At 40.3% G+C, this 26817-nt stretch overlaps 1 protein-coding gene across 10 annotated transcripts in view; it reads left to right on the forward strand.

The window, feature by feature from the left end:
- The window catches only part of hdac4 (histone deacetylase 4), a 497199-nt gene that overhangs the window by 201802 nt on the left and 268580 nt on the right, over positions 1 to 26817 (forward strand). For 2 of the 10 annotated variants that reach the window (XM_072578377.1, XM_072578378.1), the window contains one exon: positions 4384 to 4578. The exons of the other annotated variants lie outside the window; for them this stretch is intronic. In XM_072578377.1, coding sequence (XP_072434478.1) covers positions 4491 to 4578 — 88 coding nt within the window. In that variant the 5' untranslated portion in view covers positions 4384 to 4490. The remainder of the gene's footprint in view (positions 1 to 4383; positions 4579 to 26817) is intronic. 10 annotated transcript variants of the gene reach the window in all.

A 26817-nucleotide genomic window follows, 5' to 3' on the forward strand; every position in this document is an offset into this window, starting at 1 on the left:
TTTGAGGTTAACCAGTGCTGATAACATCTCTGAACGGAGGCTGTATCCTGTTGCATATCATGGGAAATTGAGACAACTTCTGGTTAGTGTTTATGCTCCAAGAATTGGAGAGAATAAGTTCCAAAGCATAAACCTATGTTTAAATAAAATTGGTGTGTTTTTGATTTGATGTTACTCTGGTTATCCTATGGTTGGATGGTTTCTGGAAAAGGGTTGTTGGCACACATAACGCATCTTTTAGTCATGATAACAAATGTAATATCCATTGTATAACAGGTTTTGATAGAAACCAGGGACCAATATTTTATTTAAAACATTTCAGTCTGTTAATTTCAGTGCTGAAATTTTAAGCCTCTGCCACGTTTGCAAAAGTGACTACATTTTAAAGTGTTTTAATATCTCTACATTTAACAAACACATTAAGCATCTCCAGCATTTAATAAGTAAAAGCAGCATATTACTGAGCATAATGCAACATTGCCCAATTTCTGCTTGCTTGTGCTGCAGTAGATTGCTACATTACATGGTGCCTTGAAGTCGGTCAGCTCAGTTGGCTGGATGGCTGGTTCAATTCTTATATTAGCTGAGGACTCTCATGAAAGACCATGAAGGACTTTCCTCCTTTTCAACCTCTCCCCTCACCTGAGGCATGGCGATCCTCAGGTTAAACCACCACTAGCTCATGAGAGAGGACAGCCCAGTGATCTGATAGGGTTATGCTGTTTATCTTTACACGATGTATTTCCATATTGAATTTCTAGTGACTACTTAAGTGCTTAATTTCAGTGGGTGTACAGCATTTGGTTTCTAAAGTTCCACTGCCTTATGACAAAAGAAGGGAGAAAGGATCAGCCAGGTCTCTGCTTCCATTGTTGTGGTAATTCCTGTCAGATAGATTTGCAAATGTGAATATTGAGTGGAGGTAGGCTTGGATTTGTTTGTGATTTCCCCTCTTCTGCTCCTTCTCCAGACTAGCAGTGCTGTTGCGTGAGTCTTTGGGAAAGAAAGAAGGGAGGAGAATTACAGTGTCAAATCTGCAAGTTGACACTTGTAAGGGGGAACAGACCATTTCTAACCTTAGTTGAGGCAAACATACACTTCAAATTAAAATAAATAAGAATATATCTTTGGAACATAGGTATCATGGGGCTGGTATTTCCTGCATGTGTCTTGTTTAACCAAGGAGGTGATAATGACCCAGCTTCTAATTTACCATATGATATAGATACACCCACCTCGCTGTTAAGTAAGAAGTTCCAACATTTTCAACCAATGAAAGGTAAGGAATGGGATTAGATTTCCACATCAGAATGGTGTGTGACTTGAAACAAAATTGCTGCGTGTGTTATTCTTAACAGCTGATTTGGAATGTGTGGTTGAAAATGCACTAGTTGCAGTGCATTCTGTGGACAGTATATGCTGTGACCACAGTAGGCTGCTGTGGATGTTCAAGCTGGTGGGTCAAACAAACTGCTTTTTCCTCGATGTTATTACAGCTGCATCTATTCAAACAAAAGAGAATGCTCAGTCAAACAACTGACTTTGGACATGTTGGAGAGGTTTTGTATAGTCAGGAGATTAGTCACTCACTACAGAAAATCCAACATCTAAGTCAATCTAATAACTACAGCACATATGTGAGTGTATCAGTTGAGATTCTGGCCAGTAGCAACCATCGTGATAGTCTGGCAGTAGTAAAGCCATTGAATGTCAGTGGAAAATGGTTAGGTTTCCTGTTGAAGATGTTTATTGCTTAGTACTACTGAGGCACAGATGTTACTTACTATTTTTCAGTCATTTAGATATTGTCCAGGATGTCTGGTCTTCAGAAGGAGCAACTTTATTATTATAAGGCCAAACAAAAAGGTGGATATTGTTTAATCAGCAAATGGCCTCACTTCTGACTTTTCATTGAGTTAAGTCACAGACTAGCCATGGTCTATCCTATTGAGGAAAGCTAGATGTCTCTTTCTCTTTTCAGAGACTTGGGAGCTGTCTCCCCCAGTTATTAATTGCCTACCATTAGTCACAACTGGATGTGGCAGGACTGCAGAAATTTAGTCTGTTTTCGTTTTCTGGTATTGCTGATGGCTGCTTCCAGTATGCTGTTCTACAGTTCTGTTAAACCATGTGTGGTCATCTGGTTTGATGGGTTGGAATAAGGAATGCTTTTGAGGGACGAGGTTACCCATTGAGATAGAATACAATTCTTCTGGTGTCAGTAGCTCAACTCATCACCTGGATGCCTGCTTTATAGCTACTTCATCTCTTAGCATGATGCTAATGTCACCCAATACAATGGTGAGAGTCCTTAAGTATTGATTTGTAGTCACTCTTTCCAACAGCATATTGAGGACAGATTTTAAAACAGCAAAACAAAATAAGGTATTCCATCATGTACTGTTTTCACAACAAAATCAATCTGGCAGTTATGTCCTCAGGATAGGAAAGGATGGAGGTGTGCTTCACTTAGGTAGATTAATGGGTTTTTCTGATAAATTTGTGTGACTATTTAATTATTACTGAAAATACCTTGTTGGTATTTGAACTATAATTACTTAAATTATTCATTCAAGACTCTAGATTAGCAGTCCATACAAAAATTGGTATACCCCCATACTTTAGTAAATCAACAAATTTTGATTGATGTCAAAAGTTTCACTAGCTGAGCATAAGGGTAGTGCGTGTTTCTTAGACCAATTCTGACTATTTCAAGTACGCTGTTGCAAATTGTGTGCCTTTAGGTGTATTTAAGAATACTGATTCCCTTTTTGGTGCCATTGTGACTCCACATTGAATTGTTAGTTATTAATATGTCTTTAGTTTAAATTTCAGCTGCTTGTTGGTCAACAGTATATCCTAACCTGCCAAATGATAATGATCAAAATTTGACATTCTGGATTTTGTGTTGATTTTTTTAGAACTTATTTTACATTTTTCTACATGTTGATAGTTTAGGTAGTAAGCTGATTTCATTTTCTTGAATTATGTTTTTAAAAAAAGCTTGTCACATTTGCGGTTTTTATCCCCTTTGTTCATATTGGCGTTACACAAGATATTTGAAGTCGTGTTTGAAGAACTGTAGGTTTGCTATTGATAGCTTACAGGAAACCAAATTTAGGTCAGTTACCAATTTCTGTTTGAGACTGATAGTGATCTTAGGAGTGATGCACCTCCTTCACCAGTCTTCAAGTTTTTAGTTCAGTTGGATACTATTAATTCACAGTTTTACAAGTTTGCAAACCACCTTGGTGCAACTTGAATGCAGATTAGTTTTGTCCTTACATTTTACCTTGCAATCTTGATTAAACATCTTTGGAAAGGGTATTATGTTCTCATGGTGCAGATTTTCTGCTGGTCAGACAGCTGCTATGCCAGCACAGATGGGAATTAGTGCACAAGAACTCCTCACCTTAATGATTTGGGGTATCTTGTCTGGAACCTCACTGAGGTACAGGCAAATGCAAACCCTGTCATCTTCCTGGGGAGTTATTCCCAATCCTCCAACTATGAAAACTTCAAGAGATTACATGTATTCCACCCCAGCCAAAAATTTCAGAATTGAGACATCTATCTAACAGTGATTTAGAAGACAAAATGTTTCTCAAGCATAATTATTGAATTACAAAATTTGGAAAAATGTTGATATTAAAATTCACTGAAGTTATAGTCATTATTGTATTAAACAATTTTTGTCACTCAACTTTATAATGCAAGCTAATCATCAGAAATTTCAAATTATGGACCGAAATTATAAAAGTTTGTTGGAGTATTCAGAGTAAGGATACATATCTACACTAACATAATTTAATGTATTCTGCTTCACTGCTAGAAAAACACTGAACCAGGTAAAAAGATCAGTTTCAAAACTGGAAAGTATGTTTAATTGGGTTCCAAGCCCTTCCTCTTCACAATGTAATGTCCTGATGAGTAAATGTCACAGGACTTAAAAAATTGACTTAGAAGGAGGAAGTGAGAATGAGTTCGGAAGAAATAGTACAAAGCCACATTCCAAAACCACAGTAAACTTGAGTGATTCATTATATGAAATATAGTGGCACACAAGAAAAGTTTCCTTCATTAAAAACTTCTGATAATGAAGTCTTTACTTGGTTGTGACACAGTTAACGTTTGTTAATATCTCAAGATAATAATTTCCCCTTTTTAAGGAATCCACTTCTTTCTTTGCATACTTATTAAAAGTTTTACGGTGTTTTATCTTTCATTCTTTATTATCAAAATGATGAGTGAGTATCAGATTACTTGACTGTACAGAACATTAGAACCCAGGTTCCTCCTCTTCTCGTAAATGTCTATATGTGGTATTTTTCTTTCATGAGTATCTGAATTAATAGCAAGTCTAGCTAATCTTGTTTTTCTTAGCCTGCCTCCTTTTTGGATTCAATCAACTAGTTCCACATGGATCCAGAACTGAATATGAGTTCATCTTGACTTAGTGCATCACTAGACTCCTTCACCACACCCACTCGATGGTGGGGAGGAAAGGGACACACAAGATGATAAAGGAAGAACACAGCCAGCTGGGCAGCATCTCCAGTGGAGAAATCGACATTTCAGGTATAACCCTTCAGATCATCCATAGACCACATGGGCTGCAGCAGCTCAAGAAGAAATTTATAACAAGGCAGTTGGGGATTACAGATGAATGTCAGCCTTAACTGCAGCTCTTCATCTCATGTATAAGTATTTTTTTTTTAGAAAGAACTCTTGAATCCTCCAACATTTTAAGTACCTCAAGCCTAGTCCACGCAACCTGCCCTCATAATTTTGTATATTTGTTCATGGGGTGCAAGAGTTGCTGGGATAACCAGTTGGTGTACATGGTGAGAGATCATCTTAACTGCTTAATTCTTTGATGCCCAGGACTTCAAATCTGGAGCTAAGATCATAGTTTCTCAGCTAACAGTAATTCCTGCTCTACTCCTATATGTTTGAGGCTTGAACAATGTACAGCAGGCACCTTAAGGCATTGAAGAAAAGCTACAGTTTTCATAAAATACTTCAATCTCATTGGCAGTGCAATTTCAGCATTCTCTCCAAAACCAACATTTCTAATATCAGTGTGTTAATCATCTCAATCCAGTTTTGTTGGATGAGTCTCATTTATTTGCATGTCTGACACAAGGCTGATGCCACATCTATCCTTATGCAAACAATGCAGCAAGAGACCCCCAGGAGGACAAAGTCTTACTTGAGATCGAACATGCCTACTAAGTTTTGTGAGGCCCTGTCCTGACTCTACCTAAAATGTTGATATGAGCATTCGGGAAGCTACTGGCACTTTGATTGGACTACAATTGGATCATGTGGAAGCAATTCCGAATAACAGGTATGCACCCAAGCAACTCAGATACTCAATCCTTCAAATAGCATCTGCCTTATCTGGTCGAGTCTACAAATGGTAGGTTGAATTCATTAGTCAAAGAGTCATAGAGATGTATAGCATGGAAACAGACCCTTCAGTCCTACTTGTCCATGCCGACCAGATATCCCAACCCAATCTAGTCCCACCTGCCAGCACCCGGCCCATATCCCTCCAAACCCTTCCTATTCAAATACCCATCCAAATGCCTATTAAATGTTGCAATTGTACCAGCCTCCACCACATCCCCTGGCAGCTCATTCCACACACGTACCACCCTCTGCGTGAAAAAGTTGCCCCTTAGGTCTCTTTTATATCTTTCCCCTCTCACCCTAAACCTATGCCCTCTAGTTCTGGACTCCCTGACCCCAGGGAAAAGACTTTGTCTATTTATCCTATCCATGCCCCTCATAATTTTGTAAATCTCTATAAGATCACCTCTCAGCCTCCGACACTCCAGGGAAAACAGCCCCAGCCTGTTCAGCCTCTCTCTGTAGCTCAGATCCTCCAACCCTGGCAACATCCTTGTAAATCTTTTCTGAACCCTTTCAAGTTTCACAATATCTTTCCAATAGGAAGGAGACCAGAATTGCACGCAATATTCCAACAGTGGCCTAACCAATGTCCTGTGCAGCCGCAACATAACCTCCCAACCCCTGTACTCAATACTCTGACCAATAAAGGAAAGCATACCAAACACCTTCTTCACTATCCTATCTACCTGTGACTCCACTTTCAAGGAGCTATGAACCTAAACTCCAAGGTCCCTTTGTTCAGCAACACTCCCTAGGATCTTACCATTAAGTGTATAAGTCCTGCTAAGATTTGCTTTGCCAAAATGCAGCACCTCGCATTTATCTGAATTAAACACCATCTGCCACTTCTCAGCCCATTGGCCCATCTGGTCAAGGTCCTGTTGTAATCTGAGGTAACCCCCTTCGCTGTCCACTACACCTCCAATTTTGGTGTCATCTGCAAACTTACTAACTGCACATCTTATGCTCACATCCAAATCATTTGTGTAAATGACAAAAAGTAGAGGACCCAGCACCGATCCTTGTGGCACTCCACTGGTCACAGGCCTCCAGTCTGAAAAACAATCCTCCACTGCCAACCTCTGTCTTTTATCTTTGAGCCAGTTCTGTATTCAAATGGCTAGTTCTCCCTGTATTCCATGTCATCTCAAAATGCAATGAACGGAAGGGGAGACAAGTCACTCTCGATCCCTAAGGATGACCAAGAGCAATAATTGGTTTGTTGGCTATTATCATGTTATATAGTGACAAATAAAAGCTTGCAGATGCTAGAATCCAAAGTAGACAAACACAAGGCTGGAATAACACAGCAAACCAGGCAGCATCAGGTGGAGGAGAAGTCAGGTTATACCCAAAGCATTGACTTTTCCACCTTCTGATGCTGCCTAGCTTGCTGTGTTCTTCCAGCCTCGTGTTTGTGTACTTTGGATTCCAGTGTCTGCAGTTTTTTTTCTCTATAAAACATGATAATAGCCAACAAACCAATTAATCTTCTTGGCCGTCCTTTGGGACCAAGGGTGACTTGCCTCCCCTTCAGTCCATTCCATTTTGAGATGACAGAAAATTTCAATGTGGCATTTGTAGGCTCTACCCGATGGGGCAGGTGCTATTTGAAGGATTGAGTACCTGAGTTGCTTGTGTACACATCTATTTTCTGGAATTGCTTCTACATGATCCAGCTATAGTCCTGTCAAAGTGCTTCGTGCTTTTCTGAATGCTCATGCCAACATTTTGGATAGTCTCAGGACAGGCTATCCTGAGACTTAGTAGGCATATTTCATCTCATGTGATACATTGTCCTCCCTGCAGTCTTAATCTGCAACATTTAACACCCAGAAAGAGGAGGGCAGTAGATAGGTCAGAGCATTCCCACCTCCAAGATCCCCTCCTAGCTACACATCATCTGGACTTGGAGCTATATTATCTTATTTTACTGCTACTGTTCTTTTACTGTCTCCTCACAGCACTGTGAACATACATAGACCAATTTTATTGTATTATTGGAGCTGCACTCTAAATCTGTGCCATGTAAACAGTGATAAGATTTACCAATTTCAGAATTCCTAACCTCTGACCTACTTTTGCAGCCATGGCATTTTTATGGCTAGTCCAATTAACTTTTTGGTCTGTAGTAACTCCTATGATGTGGATGGTGGGTATTCAGCTCTGGTAATATTCTTGAATACTGAGGTGATATGATTAGATTCTCTTGTTGGAGATGATCATTGCCTGGCCGTCATGTGTGGTGAAAGTTACTTAGTCACTGACATTGTTCAGGTCTTGTTGCATGTGGACATTGCTTCATTATCTGCAAAGCAGCAAACAGGACTGAATCTTCTGCAGCTGTTAGCTAACATTTCCAGGAAGTAATATCACAAAGCAGTTGAGGATGATTTGGCCTAGAACTCTGAGAAGCCCCCTACAACGATGTTCTACAGTGGGAGGGTACAGTGAAACATTCTCCTCTAATGAGCGAATTAGAAGTGGAGCGTAATTTCTTGATCACTTAGCAGGGAAATTAGAAAGCATTTTTTTCCACACACTGTGATTAAAAATACAGAGTTCTTACCCAAGAGGATATGGAACAATTTGAGTTTTCAACATTGAGATTGTTGGATGAAAGAATTGAGAAAGAGAGTTCAGCTATATGATCTGAGTGGCAATATTATATTGAGGAGATGGATGACTTGCTTCCATTCCTGTATGATTACATAACTAATATTGAGAGGCAGTGAATCAAGAAAAGCAGAAAATGTATAAATGGGTATCTTCCACTGACAACCGTAATTTAGTATGTACATTTCTTCAACTAACTCTAAAAATGATGGTCAGAAATGAACCTTCAATGAAGGTTAGAAATGTTTCCTGACTATAAGTGCTTTTATTTTGTAATTTTTTAAAAATCATGAAGCTCTTGCTCATTTTCCATTAACTAGAATGTCTACTAATTTTAAAAGAATGTTTTTCTTCTGTGCATGTCCAAAAGCAACATGATTTAAATTTTGTCCTGTTTTTGAAATGCACCATTTAAGTCATAATTTTTGTAAAATAGGTGTCTTGAAGTGTTTTTCTTTTAAGCCATTGGTGGGTGTTGGAATGATTCAGAGTGTTGAAAGATTTGATAGTCAACCTATCTGGCTATTTTATGTGTGCATCTTCCTTGGTCATCAAGTCCTAGAGTGGAACTTGAACCTGGAACTTCTGACTCATGTAGAAATGTGACTCACTGTACCACAAGACCTCTTCTTGCAATATACAGCATGTGTATTCTGAAGTTTTTAGTAATAATTGAACACTGTCTCGAATAGCCTTCTTAGTTACTTGCACTTTAACTTTTTGTTTGCTCGTACACTAGATTTCTTGCATCTCAGAATCCTGCTTTTGTTCTCTATTTAATACTTTGCTTTTTTGTTCTTCCTGCCAATATGAACAACACCTCATTTCCCATAATATACTGCCACCTGCCAAAATCTTTGCCAAACCATTCAATCTACCCATATCCGTCTGCAACTTCCTTATGTTCTCTTTGTAATTCCTCTTCATAATTTCCTACTCACCTTTATGTCATCTGCGAATTTAGCCGCAACATGCGCTCCTACATTGTACAATAGCCTGTTGAGCAGCACCTTGTCAAATGCCTTCTGGAAGTGCAATTGCATTTTGTCTCCCTTTTGCCCACTTCATGTGTTATTCCTATAAACCGGTTAAATATGTTTTCCTTTTCCCGATTACTACAGGTTTTTCAAGATGCCTGCTATTACCTCCTTAATGCTTGATTCTAACATCTTCACTACAGTAGGCTAATGGGATGCTAGTCTTTATTATGACAGGAGTTGTACATAGAACTTTGGATATTACATTTTAGTTATACAGAACCTTTGTGAAACAACATCTCAAACATTGTATGCAGTTTTGTCCTCATACAAAAGAGGATGTAACTATTGGAGTTCAGCGAATGTTTGCCAAATTGAATGAGTTATCTTATGAGTAGAAGCTGGACAGGGTCAGCTTCAATCTGCTAGAGATAAGACTTTGGGGTAATTTGATTGATGTGCCCAAGGTCCTGAATATTTTGGCAAGGTATACATGCAAAAGATGCTTCCTTTGTGTATCAGTCCAGACCTAGGGGGCACTTTTAAAATTAGGGATCAACCTTTTATACAGAGATGGGAATTTTATTCCCCAAGCATTGTATGACATTAGAATTCTCTGCCTCAGAAGAATGTGGATATTTATACGGTGGAGGTAGGTTGTGATCAAAGCTTATCAGAATTTGGAATACAAATGCAAACAGATTAACTGTGGTCTTATTCAATTGTGGGTTTGTCTTGAAGGGCTGAATGGTCTAGTTCTCCTATTTTGTATGCATGTTTATATATCGTTGAGAATGCACTTTTGCTGAAAAGCAACCAGATTAACCCATGCCCACTGAACAAGAAACTTTAAAGTAAAGAACAAAGAAAATTTACAGCCCAGGAACAGGCCCTTTGGCCCTCCAAGCCTGAGCCGATCCAAATCCACTATCTAAACCTGTCGGTCAATTCCTAACCATCTGTGTCCCTCTGCTCCCCACCTACTCATGCATCTGTCCAGACACATCTTCAATGAATCTACCGTGCCTGCCTCTACCACCTCTGCTGGCAACGTGTTCCAACCACCCAACACCCTCTGTGTGAAGTACTTACCGCGTGTATCCCCCTTAAACTTTCCACCTCTCATTTTGAAAGCATGACCTCTCGTTATTGAATCCTTCACCTTTGTCTCTATCTACCCTGTCTATACCCTTCATGATTTTGTAAACCTCAGTCAGGACCCCCTCAATCTCCTTTTTTCTAGTGAAAATAAACCTAACCTGCTCAACCTCCCTTCATAGCTAACACCTTCCATGCTAGGCAACCCCCTCGTAAACCTTCTCTGCACCCTCTCCAAACGTCCACATTCTTTTGGTAATGTGGCGACCAGAACTGTACACCGTATTCTAATTGCGGCCGAACCAATGCCTTGTACAATTTTAACATGACTTGTCAACTCTTATACTCAATACCCCGTCCGATGAAGGCATGCATACTATATGCCTTCTTAACTGCTCTATCCACCTGTGCAGCAATCTTCAGGGTACACTGGACATACACTCCCAGATCTCTCTGCCCATCAACTTTTCCCAAGGCTCTTCCATTCATTGTATAATTCGCTCTAGAATTAGACTTGCCGAAATGCATCACCTCACATTTTTCTGGATTGAAAGCCATATGCCACTTTTCCGCCCAACTCTCCAGTCTATGTATACCCTCCTGTATTCTCTGGCAGTCCCTTATTCTTTCTGCCACTCCGTCAATCTTTGTGTCATCTGCAAACTTCCTGATCATACCAACAGTGCCCTCTTCTAGATCATTTATGTATATATTACAAACAACAGTGGCCCCAATACTGACCCCTGTGGAACACCACTGGTCACCTTTCTCCATTTCGAGAAACTCCCTTCAACTACTACTCTCTGACTCCTGTTGCTCAACCAGTTCTTTATCCACCTAGTTAGAACAGCCAGCACACCATGTGACTTCACTTTTCTCCATTAGTCTACAATGAGGAACCTTATCAAAAGCCTGACTAAAGTCCACGTATATGACATCAACAGCCCTTCCTTCGTCTGACAACTCGGTCCCTTCCTCGAAGAACTCTATCAAGTTGGTAAAGCACGATCTTCCCCGCTCCAAAACCATGTAGCCCATCACCAATAAGCTCATTCCTTTCCAAATATAAATAGATCCTATATCTCAGTACCCTCTCCAGCAACTTCCCCACCACCGATGTCAGGCTCACTGGTCTGTAGTTACCCGGAATATCCCTACTACCCTTTTTGTGCATGGGGACAACATGAACAACCTTCCAGTCCTCTGGCACCTCACCTGTATTTAAGGGTGCCACAAAGATATCTGTCAGGGCCCCAGCTATTTCCTCTCTTGCCTCCCTCAGCAATCTGGGATAGATCCCATCCGGTCCTGGGGATTTGTCCACCTTAACCTCTAGCCTACCGAACCCATCTTCCTTACTTATGCCAACGTGATCCAGACTAATCAAACTTCTATCTCTAATCTCAAGATTCATCATGTTCCTATCCTCAGTGAACACTGATGCAAAGTAATCATTCAGAATCGCACCCATTCTCTCAGACTTGGCTCACAGCTTCCTTCACTATCTTTTAGTGGACCAATCCTTTCTCTAGTTACCTGCTTGCTTCTTATGTAAGAATAAAATGCTTTCGGATTTTCCTTAATTCTGCTTGCTAAAGCTATTTCGTAACCCCTTTTAGCCTGCTAGATTCCTTGTTTAAGACTTGTCCTACTCTTCTGATATTCCTCCGTTCTGTTCTCAGCTGCCTAGACCTTATGTATGCTTCCCTTTTCCTCTTGGCTAGCTGTACAATTTCTCCTGTCATCCACGGTTCATGAATCTTGCCCTTCCTATCCTTTGCCTTCAATGGGACATGCCTAGCCTGCACTGCCGTTAACCTATTTTTGAAAGCCTCCCATATCTCAAATGAGGACTTCCCTTCAAATAGCTGTGTCCAATCCACATTTCCCAGTTCCTGCCTAATTTTGATATAGTTGGCCTTGGTCCAGTTTAGCACTCTTCCCTTAGGACCACTCTTTTCTTTATCCACAAGTATGATAAAACTTACAGAATTGTGGTCACTGTTCCCAAAGAAATCCCCCAACACAACTTCTACCACTTGTCCCCAGTACCACATCCAATATGGCCCCTTCCCTCGTCAGATTATTGACATACTACTCCAGAAAACTCTCCTGGACACTTCTTACAAATTCTATTCCATCCAAACCTCTGACGCTAAGTTTATCCCAGTCAATGTTGGGAAAATTAAAATCTCCCATTACCACTACCCTATTGCCGCTACATCTATTCATAATCTGTTTGTCTATTTGGTACATCTGTTTACCTATTTAAAATAACTGAAATTCAAGAATCTGCAAGGTTGTTGTTGAGGGTAAAAGTATTGAATTTTTACTTCCAATAGTTTGTAATAAGACCATTTTGAATAGTTCTTGTGTGTTTAAGTTTTGTACAAAGTACGTGACAGCCTGTTGTGAATATGTTCCGTGATGGACCACCACGATAAGCAAATTTCAAAAATAAAGTTCATGGCCTATCAAGTTCATTTCATTTTTGAATCTGATTTGTCCAGTGTTTCCAGTAGTTAGGACCATAACACATTGCAATTTTAAGTAACAAGTACAATATCGATGAGGTAAGAACGCTAATTAATAGAAACCTAAACACACTATTAACATTACATCTATTCAACTGTGAAAATCTGAATTCTCTTGATTTTTTTTCCAAAACCGTTCATGTGTATGGGCATTCATTTTAGGAAATTGCTGTCTATTTGCTATCTTATTATTTGAATAAAAGTGATATTTCGAAAAATGTGTGTCTGTTTCAAGTCTTTGTGTCAGAGGAATTTGGTCTTTGATGTTTAATTGTTGTGTTACACAAATGTAGTTTTGCTACATTATATTACTAGGTTTGATTTGTAACTAGGCAAGCCTCAAAAAAATCTAAGTGGCATTAAAGGTTTGAAGTATTGTTCTGATAAATTCAAGAACAAAATAATATGAACACAACCTCGAAAATAAAATCAGAAGATGTTGGAAGTACTCAGCAGGTGTTAAAGCATCTGTGGATTAAAAAAGTTAACATTTCAAGTTGTTGACTTGCATCAGTTCTGACAAAGGAGTTGTTAACCTGAAATGTTAATCTCATTTTCTCTCTCTTTGATGGATATTTCCATACCCACTGAGCATTTTGTAGTATTGGTGCTGATAAATTCAAATTTAATGCAGCCACCCTAATATAATAATCATTAACTCCTGGAACTACATCATTAGGAAAAAATGTCTATTACAACTTCATTTATAAGCAGAAATCAGCAACTGCAAACACCGTCCTAGATCGGAATCTGTGATTCCAATTTCCTGCTATGTGGCATTGATCCTTCAAATGATACTTTGTTAATTGCTCTTAAACTAAGTGGAAATTATGATGACACTAATTTTTTTTTGGAAAACGTGACAGTGACTGTTGGTTTTGAATCAAAACACATTATAGATAAGTTAAAACAAATAATTGAATTTTGGTATGAAAAACTTAAGGAGTTTGGAGCTTTTTCTCAAAGATTCTTCCTCTCTTTCCCAGAAGCCTATGCTTTCTGTATCTACAGGTGTGGAGGATAATCACCAAGGCTTGGCAACACCTGCCAATAAGCTTTGTCGTGTGAACTGTAATAGAATCATAAAATGATGCACCATAGAACACAGCGATTCTCTGATGGCTATTTGGTAGAGCTATCCATCTAATCCTGCTCCCTGTTCTTTTCCCTATAACATTATAAAAATGTGGGGATTAGTTAGCTCAGTTGGCTGGATAACTAGCGTGCAATGCATCATGCAACCCAAGAGCATGGGATTCAATGCTCACATCGTCTGAGGTTACCATTAAGATCCCAACTTCTCAACCTCACCTGAGGCATGGTGACCCTCAGATTAAACCATCACCAGTAATCTCTCACCAATGAGAGGGCAGCCCTATGAGCCTCTGGGACCATGTTGATTTAATCTTTCTTATGAAAATGTTCTCAAGGTATTTGTCCAGCATTGTTTTAATGTTGTTGTTGGCTCTGCTTTCACCAGCATTTAAAGCAGCACATTCCATATAGCAACTTGCTGTGTAAAAACTGAAGTTCCTCATGTAAAATCTGTGGTAAACTGTGGTTGCTAACCTTCCTGCCATTTGAAATAGTTCTTCATTTACTGTATCAAACCCATTTATGATCTTCAAAACCTTATCAAATTTTCTCTTAAACATCTCTATACCAGATAACTGCTTGTGCTGTCTTTCCATGTAACTGAAATTGTTCATTTCTGGTACCATCCTGGTAAATGTTTTGCATATCGTCTTCAAACTTTTGACATCCTTCCTAGGTTGTGATGCCTGGAACTCAGTGCAATACTCCAGCTGAAGCTTGGCTAGTGCTTCATAAAGGGCTTATATAACCTTTGTTTTTGTATTCTATTCCGCTTAAAAACAAGGATCTCCTACTTTTTTGTAGAGTGTTAAGCTTGACTACTTTCAAATATTTGTGCATTAATTTAGTTTGTTTCCTAGGAGAAAGTGAGGACTGCAGATGCTGGCAGTCAAGTCAAAAAGTGTGGTGCTGGAAAAGCACAGCCAGTCAAGCAGCATTCAAGGAGCAGGAGAGTCAACATTCTGAGCATAAGCTGTTCATCAGGAACATTCCTGATGAAGAGCTTATGCACGAAACATCAACTCTCCTGCTCCTGGGATGCTGCCTGACTAGCTGTGCTATTCCAGCACCACACTTTTTCATTTTGATTTGTTTCCTATTTACTTAGTTTCTCTCATCTATGCCTCTCAGACATCCGCTGTTTGTCAGTTGTGCGTGAGGTAGTTGTTAGGCTCCTTTTTGAGTAATATGAATGAAATAATTACTCTTCTCAGAGTAGTTTCAGTTTTTGTAATAGGGTATTGATGGTAGTTGATGGTGGAAATGAACATTTTTCTTCGAAAAATGCAATCAAGTTGGTCAGACATAACCTCCCCTTAACAAAACCATTTTGACAGTTATTGATGAATCCCTGCCTTTCCAAGTGCAAATTAATTCTGTCCATTGGAATTGCTTCTAGTAGTTTCCCCGGCACTCAAGTTAAACTGGCCTGTAGTTTCCTTTGCTTCCTTCTTAAATAACTGCTATCCTCCAGCTCTCTGGCACCTCTCCTGTGGTCAGAGAGGAATTGAGAGTTATTGCCAGCCATCTTGCTGTTTCCTCCCTAGTCTTACTGAACAGTCTGAGAAATATTTCATCTGGTCATGGGGGTTGATCAACCTTAGCCTGCCAGGCCACTCCGAACCTCCTCCTGTCTGTCCGTGTATTGTGGTATGTTTTTTGATATGATCTTTTTAGCTGTACTGAACAAATTGAATATGGCATGCTTGCATCTTCCACAGATGTGTGCAGGCTTCCTTCAATTTTTTGATGATTGGAAGCTTGGAAAAGTAATTGGGGACTAGGGGAAAATGATTGCCATGGATAGTGATTAAATCAGTTACAATTTTGGATATGGATACGATAGAATCTTGTGTAGCTCAGTGTGGGATCTATGTTGATGTGGTTGGTAATTCTGCCATGTTTTGTACATCTTCACCACCTTCGATATTATTGTGGATACCCCAGCAAATACAGTTTCCCTTATCATAGAATCATAGAGATGTACAACACAGTAACAGACCCGTTGGTCCAACTCGTCCATGCCAACCAGATATCCTAGACTGATCTAGTCTCATTTACCAGCATTTGGCCCATATCCCTCTAAACCATTCTTATTCATATACACATCCAAATGCCTTTTTTAAATGTTGTAATTGTACCAGCCTCCACCACTTCCTCTGACAACTTAGTTTATAAACGCACCATTCTCTGTATGAAAATGTTGTCCTTTAGATAGGTCCTTTTTAAATCATTCCCTTCTCACCTTAAACCTACACTCTCCAGTTTTGGACCCCCCCCCCCCCAACCCTGGGAAATGATCTTGGCTGTTGACCCTATCCATCAGATGTCTTGTGCACTCTATGCCCACATGCTCTGAGTGTAACTGATAATTACCTAGTGAAGATTTTTCAGGTACAAATGCCGACTTTCCTTTTAAAATTGTACCTTTTGAAATACCTCGTTTATATGTGTGGCCAAAACCTCCTTAGAAGGTCGGTCTGATATAGTGCACCATACAGTAATTTTTCATAATAGCTTCTGATCATGGAGCATTTGCTGTTTCATCTTGAAGTTGGACACATATGTTGACTTGAACCCTCCCATTCTGGCACTTTCCCCTGCCACCGCAGGAACTGTAAAACCTGTGCCCACACCTCCTCCCTCACCTCTATCCAAGGCCCTAAAGGAGCCTTCCACATCCATCAAAATTTCACATGCACATCCACCAATATCATTTATTGTATCCGTTGCTCCCGATGCGGTCTCCTCTACATTGGGGAGACTGGGCGCCTCCTAGCAGAGCGCTTTAGGGAACATCTCCGAGACACCCACACCAATCAACCAAACCGCCCCGTGGCTCAACATTTCAACTCCCCCTCCCACTCTGCCGAGGACATGGAGGTCCTGGGCCTCCTTCACCGCCACTCCCTCACCACCCGATGCCTGGAGGAAGAACGCCTCATCTTCCGCCTCGGAACACTTCAACCCCAGGGCATCAATGTGGACTTCAACAGCTTCCTCATTTCCCCTTCCCCCACCTCATCCTAGTTTCAAACTTGCAGCTCAGTTACTGTCTCCTTGACTTGTCCGACCAGCCTATCTTCTTTTCCACCTATCCACTCCACCCTCTCCTCCTTGACCTATCACCTTCATCTCCTCCCCCACTCACCCATTGTACTCTATGCTACTCTCTCCCCACCCCCACCCTCCTCTAGCTTATCTCTCCATGCTTCAGGCTCACTGCCTTTATTCCTAATGAAGGGCTTTTGCCCGAAACGTTGATTTCGCTGCTCGTTGGATGCTGCCTGAACTGCTGTGCTCTTCCAGCACCACTAATCCAGTATTTGATTTTCAGCATCTGCAGTCATTGTTTTTACCCATCAGATCAATGTTGAGTACACCTTCTCTTCGATAAATAATCTCACTGAAACATATCGGATAGGGGAATCCAAGGTAGCATCGACATAGGAGGATCACGTTGCTGGGCTCCATGCTGTAATATCAGCAGGACAGAGCTAGAACTATCCCATCCAAGTCACTATGAACGAAAAAATGGTAAAAGACCTACAAAACTTGAAAATTTCACTTATCTTTGTTTTTGTTGTGGGAGAATGCTGAAGGAAGGAGGAAGTTCACTTGGGGCCTAGATTACAGCTCAATTCACCGAGGCAGTGGGCTTGTTTACTCACCAGGCCTTGATTAAGGAGCTCACCAAATCTCTCAAGGTCCTGAGAAAACAGATCGAAGAAAGAATCGAGGAGACGCTAGCCCCAGTGTCTGTTATGCTGCAAAAGCACAAACAGCAGCTGGGAGACCTGGGGAAAAGGACTGATGAGCTTGAACACCGAGTCACAGGGGTGCAAGTTGAGGCTGATTTTTTCCAAGAGTCAGATTGAAGCCCTAGAAGGACAGGTCTGTGGGTTCATGGATCTGGTGGATGATCTTGAGACAGAGACAGAAGGAAGAATGTTTGTCGTGTTAGTCTGCTGGAGGAGACAGAAGGTGAACAGTCAGTGGAATTCTTTGAGAATTCCTCAGCTTGGAGGCTGAATAGGGAAAGATAAAAATTGAGAAAGCCCACCGTGTGATGGCACGGAGGCCAGGTATGGACCAGCGCCGTCGCCATGTTCTGGTACGGTCCCATCATTATAAGGACAAACAAAGTCATGGAAGTTTCCAGAGCCCAAGGGAAGGACCCGAGAACGTTGGTGTGCAAGTCATCCAGGGTCATGATTTTCCAAGACTTTTCATCAGCTGGGATTCAATACTGTCTAAGATATCCAGTGGTGCTTCAAATTAACTATAATGGATCTGTACATTTACTTGACTTGCCAGAGAAAGTGAGGAACTTTGTGGGCACACTAAGTTAAACTGGAAGATTGAATAGGTACAGATAACAAAGTTGCTCGGGTTTGAACTCCTTAGGGAGGACTTGGTGGAGTCGCCTTTTGTTGGTAATAAGTTGTGTTAAATTATGCTCTGGATGGATAGAGTATTTACCTTTAATTTCTAAGTGAAGTTATGCTGGGGATAAGTGACATATTTACTTTTAACTTACTGGTATGTGTTACTGATCTTGCCTTTTGCTTTTTTCTTTTGCTACTTTATCCTGGGTTGTCTGTATTATGGTGTGACCCTAGCTAGGAGGAGTTAAGAGGATAGTTGGGATGGTTAGTAGGGTTGGGATGTGTAGGTGCCTCATTTGAATGGGGGGGGGGGATAAATTTCTTTAAACAGTGCCTTTTTGCTCTTCAGTTTTTGAAACACGGTTTTTGCAAGTCTTGTAGGTTTGTTGGTTGTAGCTGTTTTAGTTTATGTAGTTATGTTTTGTGGACCTTTTTGTACTGAAGCAGAGCAATTCATAATTTGAGTTCTTCCTCTCTGGGGTCTAAATGGTGCTATAGAACGTTATGGCTAAGGATGTGTTCAAGTGGTGCACCTAGAACATTAAAGGGAGTCACTCGCTGGCCAAGACGAAGAAGGTACTTGCCAGCCTGAAAAGGGAGAGGATGACCCTATTGCAAGAGACACACCTAAATGATGCAGATCATTTGAAACTGCAACAAAATGGGTACGACTGGGTTTATTTCTCATATTTCAATACTAGAAGTAGGGGAGTGGCCATACTTGTTTAGAAATATCTCCCATTTAAGTTCTTAGAGTGTATTAAGGACACATATGGGAGATTTGTAATCCTTAAAGCTTTGAAGAATGGGGAAGAATATGGGATCTTGAATGTTTACTGTCCCCCGGCCCACCCCCTCAAGTTCCTGGTAGATGCAGTTTCTAAAGTGGTTAACCTTGCATCTCAACATATTATCATAGTGGGGGGATTTTAACAGTCTTAATAGATCCTGCGGTAGACAAATTGTCCAAAGGCCACCCGATATCATCTTCACAATCTGAGCAATTAAGGGATTTGTGTGTTGAACTCGGACTGGTAGGCGTTTGGAGGCGCCTTCACCCTACTAGTAGGAATTTCACGTTTTTCTCCAATCCGCACAAATGCTATACTAGGATTCATCTCTTTTAGACTCCTGCAGCGCAATTGGGCTCGGTGGTGTCAAGTCCAATTGGCAATATCACTATTACTGACAAGTGTAAGGATAGTATGGGAGGTTCGAGGCAGTGGCAACTGGATCCCTTCATCCTTAAGAATAACAAGTTTACTGAATTCTACTGAATTCACTGCTTATTTAAACGTTAATTCAGGCTCAGCCAGTAATCCGTCCATCCTCTGGAAAACTGTTAAAGCCTATGTTAGGGAGTTAGTTACTTCCTATTCTGCCAGTAAGAAACGGCAGAAGGGTGAGCAGCAATGCTTGCTCGAGAAATGGCTGAGGGAAGCCTCACTGGCTAAATTACAGAGGATCACATCATCCGGTCCACATTGAACTCCATGCTCACACAGACAGCTAAAAAGGAGCTTCCATTTGCAAGACAAAGGTTGTTTGAGCATGGAGATAAACCGGGCAAGTACTTAGCATATCTTGCCAGGAAAAGGAATGCTCCCCAAGCCATTGCCTCGATCAGGGATGATACTGGAAACTTAACTCGTGATTCTAAAAGGACTAATGTGGCATTTCAGAAATTTTACTCCGAACTATACCAGTCTGAAAATTGTGAAGATGCACAGGCTAGGATGGAGTCCTTTTTTTTTAAAAGGATTTGGACCTCCCGGGTGTGACCCCTGAGCAAAAGTCTCTGTCAGTACAAAGGTGCAGGAGGCTGTGAGGCAGCTTTAGAACAGAAAGGTGTCTGGTCCTGACTAACTTCCCAGTGAACTTTATAAGGAATCTATAAGTATACTGTCAGGACCGATGTTTAGTATTTTTAATGATTCATACAGTCATGGCCTCCTCCTACCATCTTTAAGGGAGGCATACATCTCTCATCCCTTAAAAAGGGAGGGCTCTGGAGGACCTATCTCACTCCTGAATGTCGATTTCAAAATCCTCTCTAAGACTCTTGCACTAAGACTAGAAACTGTGCTGCCCTCCATCATTAAGGAGGATCAGGTGGGTTTTCTAAAAGGTTGCAAATTGTCTAATAATGTCAGGAGGTTACAAAATATGACCCAAGTATGTCAACAACAATCGGTACAGGGATTAGTGATCTGTCTAGATGTGGAGAAGGCATTTGACCGGATCAGGAAGTTATACCTTTTCTATACTTTATAGCGGTTTGGCTTGGGCGAGGTTTTTATCAGATGGGTAAAGGTCCTTTTATAGTGACCCTCTTGCCATGGTTCTCACCAGTGGTGTGTGGTCAAGCAATTTCAATATTCCTAGCGAGCAGTCAACACGGCTGTCCCTATCACCGTTACTTTTCACCTTGGTGATTGAGCCACTGGCGGAGGCAATTGTCGGGATCCCAATACATCTGCTCCAGAAGTGTGGACAAAATCACATAACATTGCACTGTATGCAGATGACGTTCTTGTCTTTTTCTCAAACCCAATAGTTCTGGCGCCTCATCTGATATAATGCATTAATTCGTTCGGCGTCTTCTCAGGTTACAAGATCAGTTTTGCAAAATCGGAGACCATGTCCATGGGTGATCTCCCGAAAATGCCTGGTCCTGAGGACGAATCTGGATTTCTGCTTTAAATGGTCACAAGAAAGTTTTCTCTACATAGGTATATTTATTACTCCCATCTTTGATCAACTATTTTAAAAATTAATTTTGCCCATTTATTCGACAGAATCTAACAAGACCGTCTAAGATGGGAGGCCTTCCGATCTCTTGGTTAAGTCAGATAGCCCTCATTAAAATGAATATTCTCTCCTGCCGGCTGTATCCTATGCGAATGCTTCCTTTGATCTTTACATTTTAGGAGACTGAACGGCTGGTTCAGTTCTTTCATCTGCATCGCAAGCAACCCCTTGATAAACTAACTAAATTGCAACTACTCCACAGACTGGGAGAAGTGGACCTCCCAGATATTAAAAACTATCAATTAAGCTCGTTGCTATCTTACGTGAATGACTGGGCTTTGGGGGGACCCTCACTCACTACGGTTAGACATTGAAGCTTCTCAAGCAAGATGCCCCCTTACTAGTGTGCTGTTCTTGGACAAAATGAGGACAGTTAAGGAATATTGCCATAGCCCAATAGTTACTAATACTGTTAAGGTGTGGAGGGCAATGCATCAGAGTGGGGCAATATTGCCAAAACATTTTTTACACCCATAGTTAGTATGCCAGATTTTCAGCTGGGGATGATGGACTCTGGGTTTAAGCTATGGGCAGCTAGGAACGTGTCTTGCCTGGGTGACATATTCGAGGGGGATATACTGATGTCTTTTGACCAGTTGGCTTGGAAATAAGAGTTGCCCATTTGGGACCTTTTCCATTTTTTTCAAATTAGAAATTTCATACAAAAAGAGACCACACTTCTGATTGGGATGGCATGGTGGCTCAGTGGTTAACACTACTGCCTCATAGTGCCAGGGACCTGGGTTGATTCCCACGAATGTCTGTGTGTAGATTTTGCACATTCTCCCCTTGTCTGCATGGGTTTCCTCCAGATGCTCCTGTTTCCTTCCATAGTCCAAAGATGTGCAGGGCAGGTGAATGGGTCATGCTAAATTGCCCATAATGCTAAGTGCATTAGTCAAGGGTAAATGTAGGCTAATGGGTCTGAGTGGGTTACTCTTCGGAGGGTCAGTGTGGACTTGTTGGGCCAAATGGCCTGTTTTCATACTGTTGGGAATCCAATCTAGTCTGACATGGAGAAGAGAGTGCTCAGTGCTAAGAATACACTTTCTGTCAGCAATGTCTATCATCTATTGGGAAAGGGCCCCTCAATCAAGTCCAAGCGGCTCTGTATGGTATGGGTGAGGGCGTTGGATGTTTAGATCTCATCTGAAGTATGTGGATATCTCGATTTGCAATAGGACCCATGCCTTACAATTGAAGTTTCTTCATAGAGTCCACTTGGCTCTAGACTGTTCTCAAAATTTAAAGTGGGAGTATCTCCAATGTGTCCTAAATACAAAATGAGTGTAGGTACACTTATTCATTGTCTCTGGTCCTAGCACAAGCTACAGGCATACTGGAACACTGTGGTAGGTGAAATAGAGAGGGTCTTGGAGACCGAGGTGGAGATGGATCCAGTATCTCCTCTTGGCCTAGCTAATCTATTTCCATCAGATGCGCACAGAAAAAGGCTTTTCAGTATCCTCACGTTTTGTGCAAGAAAGAACATTCACTTAGGGCGGGTTTCTGAAAACACCCTGGGATTGTCAGGCTGGCATAAACTAGTCATGGAACACATCGCTTTGGACTTTCTTACAAAAATGGTGCACCATAAAACTGAGAATTTCTAAAAGAGATGGCAACCCTTTTTGGACTGCTTGGGTACAGATTTATCTACCATACTAATTAAGGCCTTTATATAGCCGTGACGATTCTGTTTAATGAATCTGGTATACAGCGAGGAAGAATTACAAACACATGAAAATATATAAATTTGTGCTCTCGATGGTCAAGGGCTATTTCTTTGTTTCACTGAGCGGTATTATTACTGACATGATTTATTAGATATTAGTTATTATTTTTATGTAATTAGTGGGTTTCTTTGTACTGTTTTGTTTTGTATTTCTTGTGATATTCAAAAAAGTTTTTTTTTCAAAAAAATAATAAGAAGAAACACATCACATTCTTAAGGGGGCATGACAGGGTAAATGCTGAAAGAATGTTTCCTCCCATAGGAAAGCCTTGGACTAGAGAGCATAGCCTCAGAGTAAAGGGACACCAATTTACAACGCAGCTGAGGAGGACGTTCTTCTCTCAAAGGAATCAAAGTCTTTGGAACTCTGCCACACAGAGTTGTGGGGGCACAGTTTTTGTGTATATTAAGGCCAAGATTGATGGATTCTTGATTGATGGTAGGGAAAATGAGGGTTATGGGGAAAAGGCAGGAAAGTTGCCATGTGGAATATTAGACCAGCTGTGATCACATTGAACGGCAGAGCAGGCACAGGGTGTCGAACAGCTCAATGCAGTTCCTCTTTATGGTTTTACTTCATTGTCTAGGCCATAGAGGTTGCAAAGTTTTTCTTAAGCAAGGCTATTTTTGATTAATGAAAAATATTGTGCTGTATATCTCTATGAATCTATATAATGAGTTACTAACACATCAATCCATATTTTACAAATATAACTGTACATATTTCATTATTATTAAACTACAATATTTAAAATGAAAGAAAATTGATCTTTTTAATCTTTTCTCAGTATGGAACTTGATACTGCAGGCTGTGCATTAATCCGGTGTATATCCTGAGAAGGCAACTATGTTGGAGTCTTTCACATGCTCATTGGATCAGGCAGACTCAAAATTTGCATTTGATGGAATGCATCAGTATAGGTGAATTTATAAAGATGGAAGTAGAGCCAAATAGGAAAGCCGCTTTCATTGCTGCTTTGCAAATGGTATTGAGCTTTTCAGTGTCCATGAGACTCCAGAAATGCAGTAGATTACCTTGATTTTAAATTAATGTCATTTTGTTGCCTGACAATCTCCATTTTCAAAGTGACACTGTCAAAGTTAAACAGCTGAATAATTTGTTCCAGAATGCCACTGACATATACCTTCATAAAAGGATTTGAAGTTAACATTATGCAGGGCTCCAGCTGCACAAAATTATTAAACCTGAACTCCTTTTGACAAATACATTGGTTTCCTGACGAGGATCCATGTCCAAGATCTCAACAGCAACTTTCAATTTCTGCCAGTATTTGGAGCACTGAAGGGAAATGTTGCATTTTTGTTTTCCGGACTGGTCTGTACCAGAACATTAAGTTTCAACTTGAAAGCTTTCAATACACTAATCATACTGATAATAAACTTCTGTTTCCCTTGCAATTTGCAGCTCAAGGCATTCAATTTATCGGTATCTGTTAAAAATGCCAAATCAAGCAGTCATGCACTGTTTGATATCTGGGTGGTATCCTGGTTTCTTGACTCCATGAAGGCTTTGGTTTCTGATAAAAGTGAAAGAAACTGACAGTTTTTGTCTGCTAAGCCAATGGATTTCAGTGTGCAACAAAACAATGCCAAATTCAGATGACCATCCGGTAAGAAATGACTTGGAACTTTGTGTTGCTTGTCCTTTTCACAAATTGAATTAATAATTCTAACAACAGGGGACATTACGTGATCAAACCCCCCATTACTTTGTCACAAATTGCCTGTTGATAAATTATAGTTCAAGGAAGAAGGAATATCAGGGTCTGCTTTACACTATGCAATGAAATCGGCATGATGCCCAATTATAGCTGGCATGCCTTTGGTTGTAATTGCCACTAACTTCTGCAGTGGCACAGTTGTTTTTGCAGAAATAATTCTTGACCTCATTGTGTACATCAGCTTCTCTGTTTGTGGATTTCAGAGGTAACAATATGAAGAATTCCTATTTGAGTGGTGGAATCTGCAAACACCATTCAGATTAACAGTATGAGTTGGGCAATATCGTTCTGTCAATCAGTTCATCACACTGAATTGAAAATCACTTAACATTAACTTAAATCTCTGTAACTATTCTGTCACATTGGCTGGTAATGCAGATAATCTGCTTGCCGTGATGTTTGCTCCAAACTGCACATCTGAAATAGAAAACATACATTTCAGGGTTGTCTTCAGAATATCAAAATGAATACTCAGTCAACTGAAACATTGCACACTTCATGATCACTGTCTGAAAATTGTACCTTGTTCTTGATTAAATAATGAAAAGCTTTTGAAGGATGCCTCTTGTCATATTAGCTTTCTTTGGGAGGTTTGGTAAGAAAAAAATTTCTGTCTCTACACCACATTTGCCAGAGGCTATTGCTAAATTATTTCCAATGGCTTGTTGTCAGCTTCCTTTACTAAGAGCTTACCAAAGAGCTACATGAAGAGTCTTGTGATCTCAAAGTCAAAATGAATGTGTCATGCTGGATATTAGAATAATTGGATTGCACTTGTGATAGACTTTTGGATTTAAATGCAATGGGTTTTCCATCTTTATGCATGCTCCTTATTTTCTTTCGGAGATGCATTAATTTCTAAGACCATCTCCTTGGGTTGTAGCATTGTAGAATATGTCACTCCTGACAATGCATATTTAAATTAGTTAAACATTTATTGGTGGTCCTCCAGCTGTACATATCCTTCCATACATGTTCCCTGAACAGCTGTAAGTGACAATGCTCTACTGGCAAATGGGGGAATGCATGGTGTTAAACAGTTGAAGAATCCAAGACATCTCTGCAAGTCCTTTGCTTTTACCCTGGGGAGTAGGTATATGTTGTGTATCTTTGAGCTTGCCTAGGTCAGGATGGATCCCAGAAATAGAGCTGAGAAATTTAACCTCATCCAAATTCACCTCCCATTTCTTGCTGTTGAAGACAAGTCCTTCACAACAAACTGTTGCCAATGAAATTTTGGTCAAACATTTCTTTGATGATATTGCCTATCACCATGATCTATTCACACCCAGGAACATTTCATGCTTCTGTCCATATACTGCTGAAAAGGATCCTAACTAATGATAAGCTAAATGGTAAACCCTGGAACTAGTACCTTCCAAAGAGGTTTCTTGAAAAGTATTAATTCCTTGAGATGGCTCTGCCAAATGAGCAGGCCAGTTATCTGTTTTCCATGCAACTTGAAGAAAAATCTGGCTTCTGTGAATTTGAGATTCAGTCCTATAAATATAATCTTCTGTGGGCACTTCTTGAAGCATATCTGGATTGTGACATTTTTCAGAATGCACAGGACACAGCTATACCAACTAGTGTGTTCATGCACACAACAGGATGTTGTTATACTCCAGATCATTTAACTCTCTCAAGCTTCTCCTAAAAATGTGCATAGTGCACCAAAGACGCTCAATTCATGAAAGTTGCAAATCCCTGAATTGTGATACAGCATCAGCTTTGCAGGTTCCTATAATGCTGAAACTGGGTGGATCAGTTGCAGTTAGTGTACTGACTCTGCTAAAATTCATGCATTGTTAAATCTTGTGTATGGTCACTATGTTGAGTTCCATACACACTTGTAACCCTTCTTCTACTGCTGGTATTCTTACACCTACCAATAGGACACTTGTAGTTTCCATACAGAATGGCTGTTCTTTCATTGAATGAGTGATTATTTATAACTAATTAGTTTGGTTGTTTGTTGTATTATTAACTCCAGCAGTCCAGATATGTTTCCTGAAGGAATTTGCCTGATAAGATGTTTGTTTTCATTCCCATGTCAACTGTGAATATTTGCTGCTTTTCTTTGACTTTATCAAACTGATCAGTTGATTCTTGTAGCTGTGTCTGTAAGCTATCGGCTCCATCTGGTGTATTCTGAAGTTCACCCATATACTTCCAGCATGTTCCACAGCTTGTTTCTAGTTCTGCATAGATAAATTTAAGAAATCTTTTTAAAAGCCTAAAATTCAGGCTGGGGAATTTGCTAGTCGTTATCTGATGTTCCCTGGCTTCTGCAGATGCTCCCAAATTATTTGCAGATTTGTAACTTCTCTTTGGAGAGAATCAGTAATACAGCTTTTTTTTTCTTTTATTTTCTTCCTGCCTTTTTGTAGTTCATGTTTTTGA

Source organism: Chiloscyllium punctatum, chromosome 10 (genome assembly GCF_047496795.1).
Source record: "Chiloscyllium punctatum isolate Juve2018m chromosome 10, sChiPun1.3, whole genome shotgun sequence".
NCBI classification, from domain to species: domain Eukaryota; kingdom Metazoa; phylum Chordata; class Chondrichthyes; order Orectolobiformes; family Hemiscylliidae; genus Chiloscyllium; species Chiloscyllium punctatum.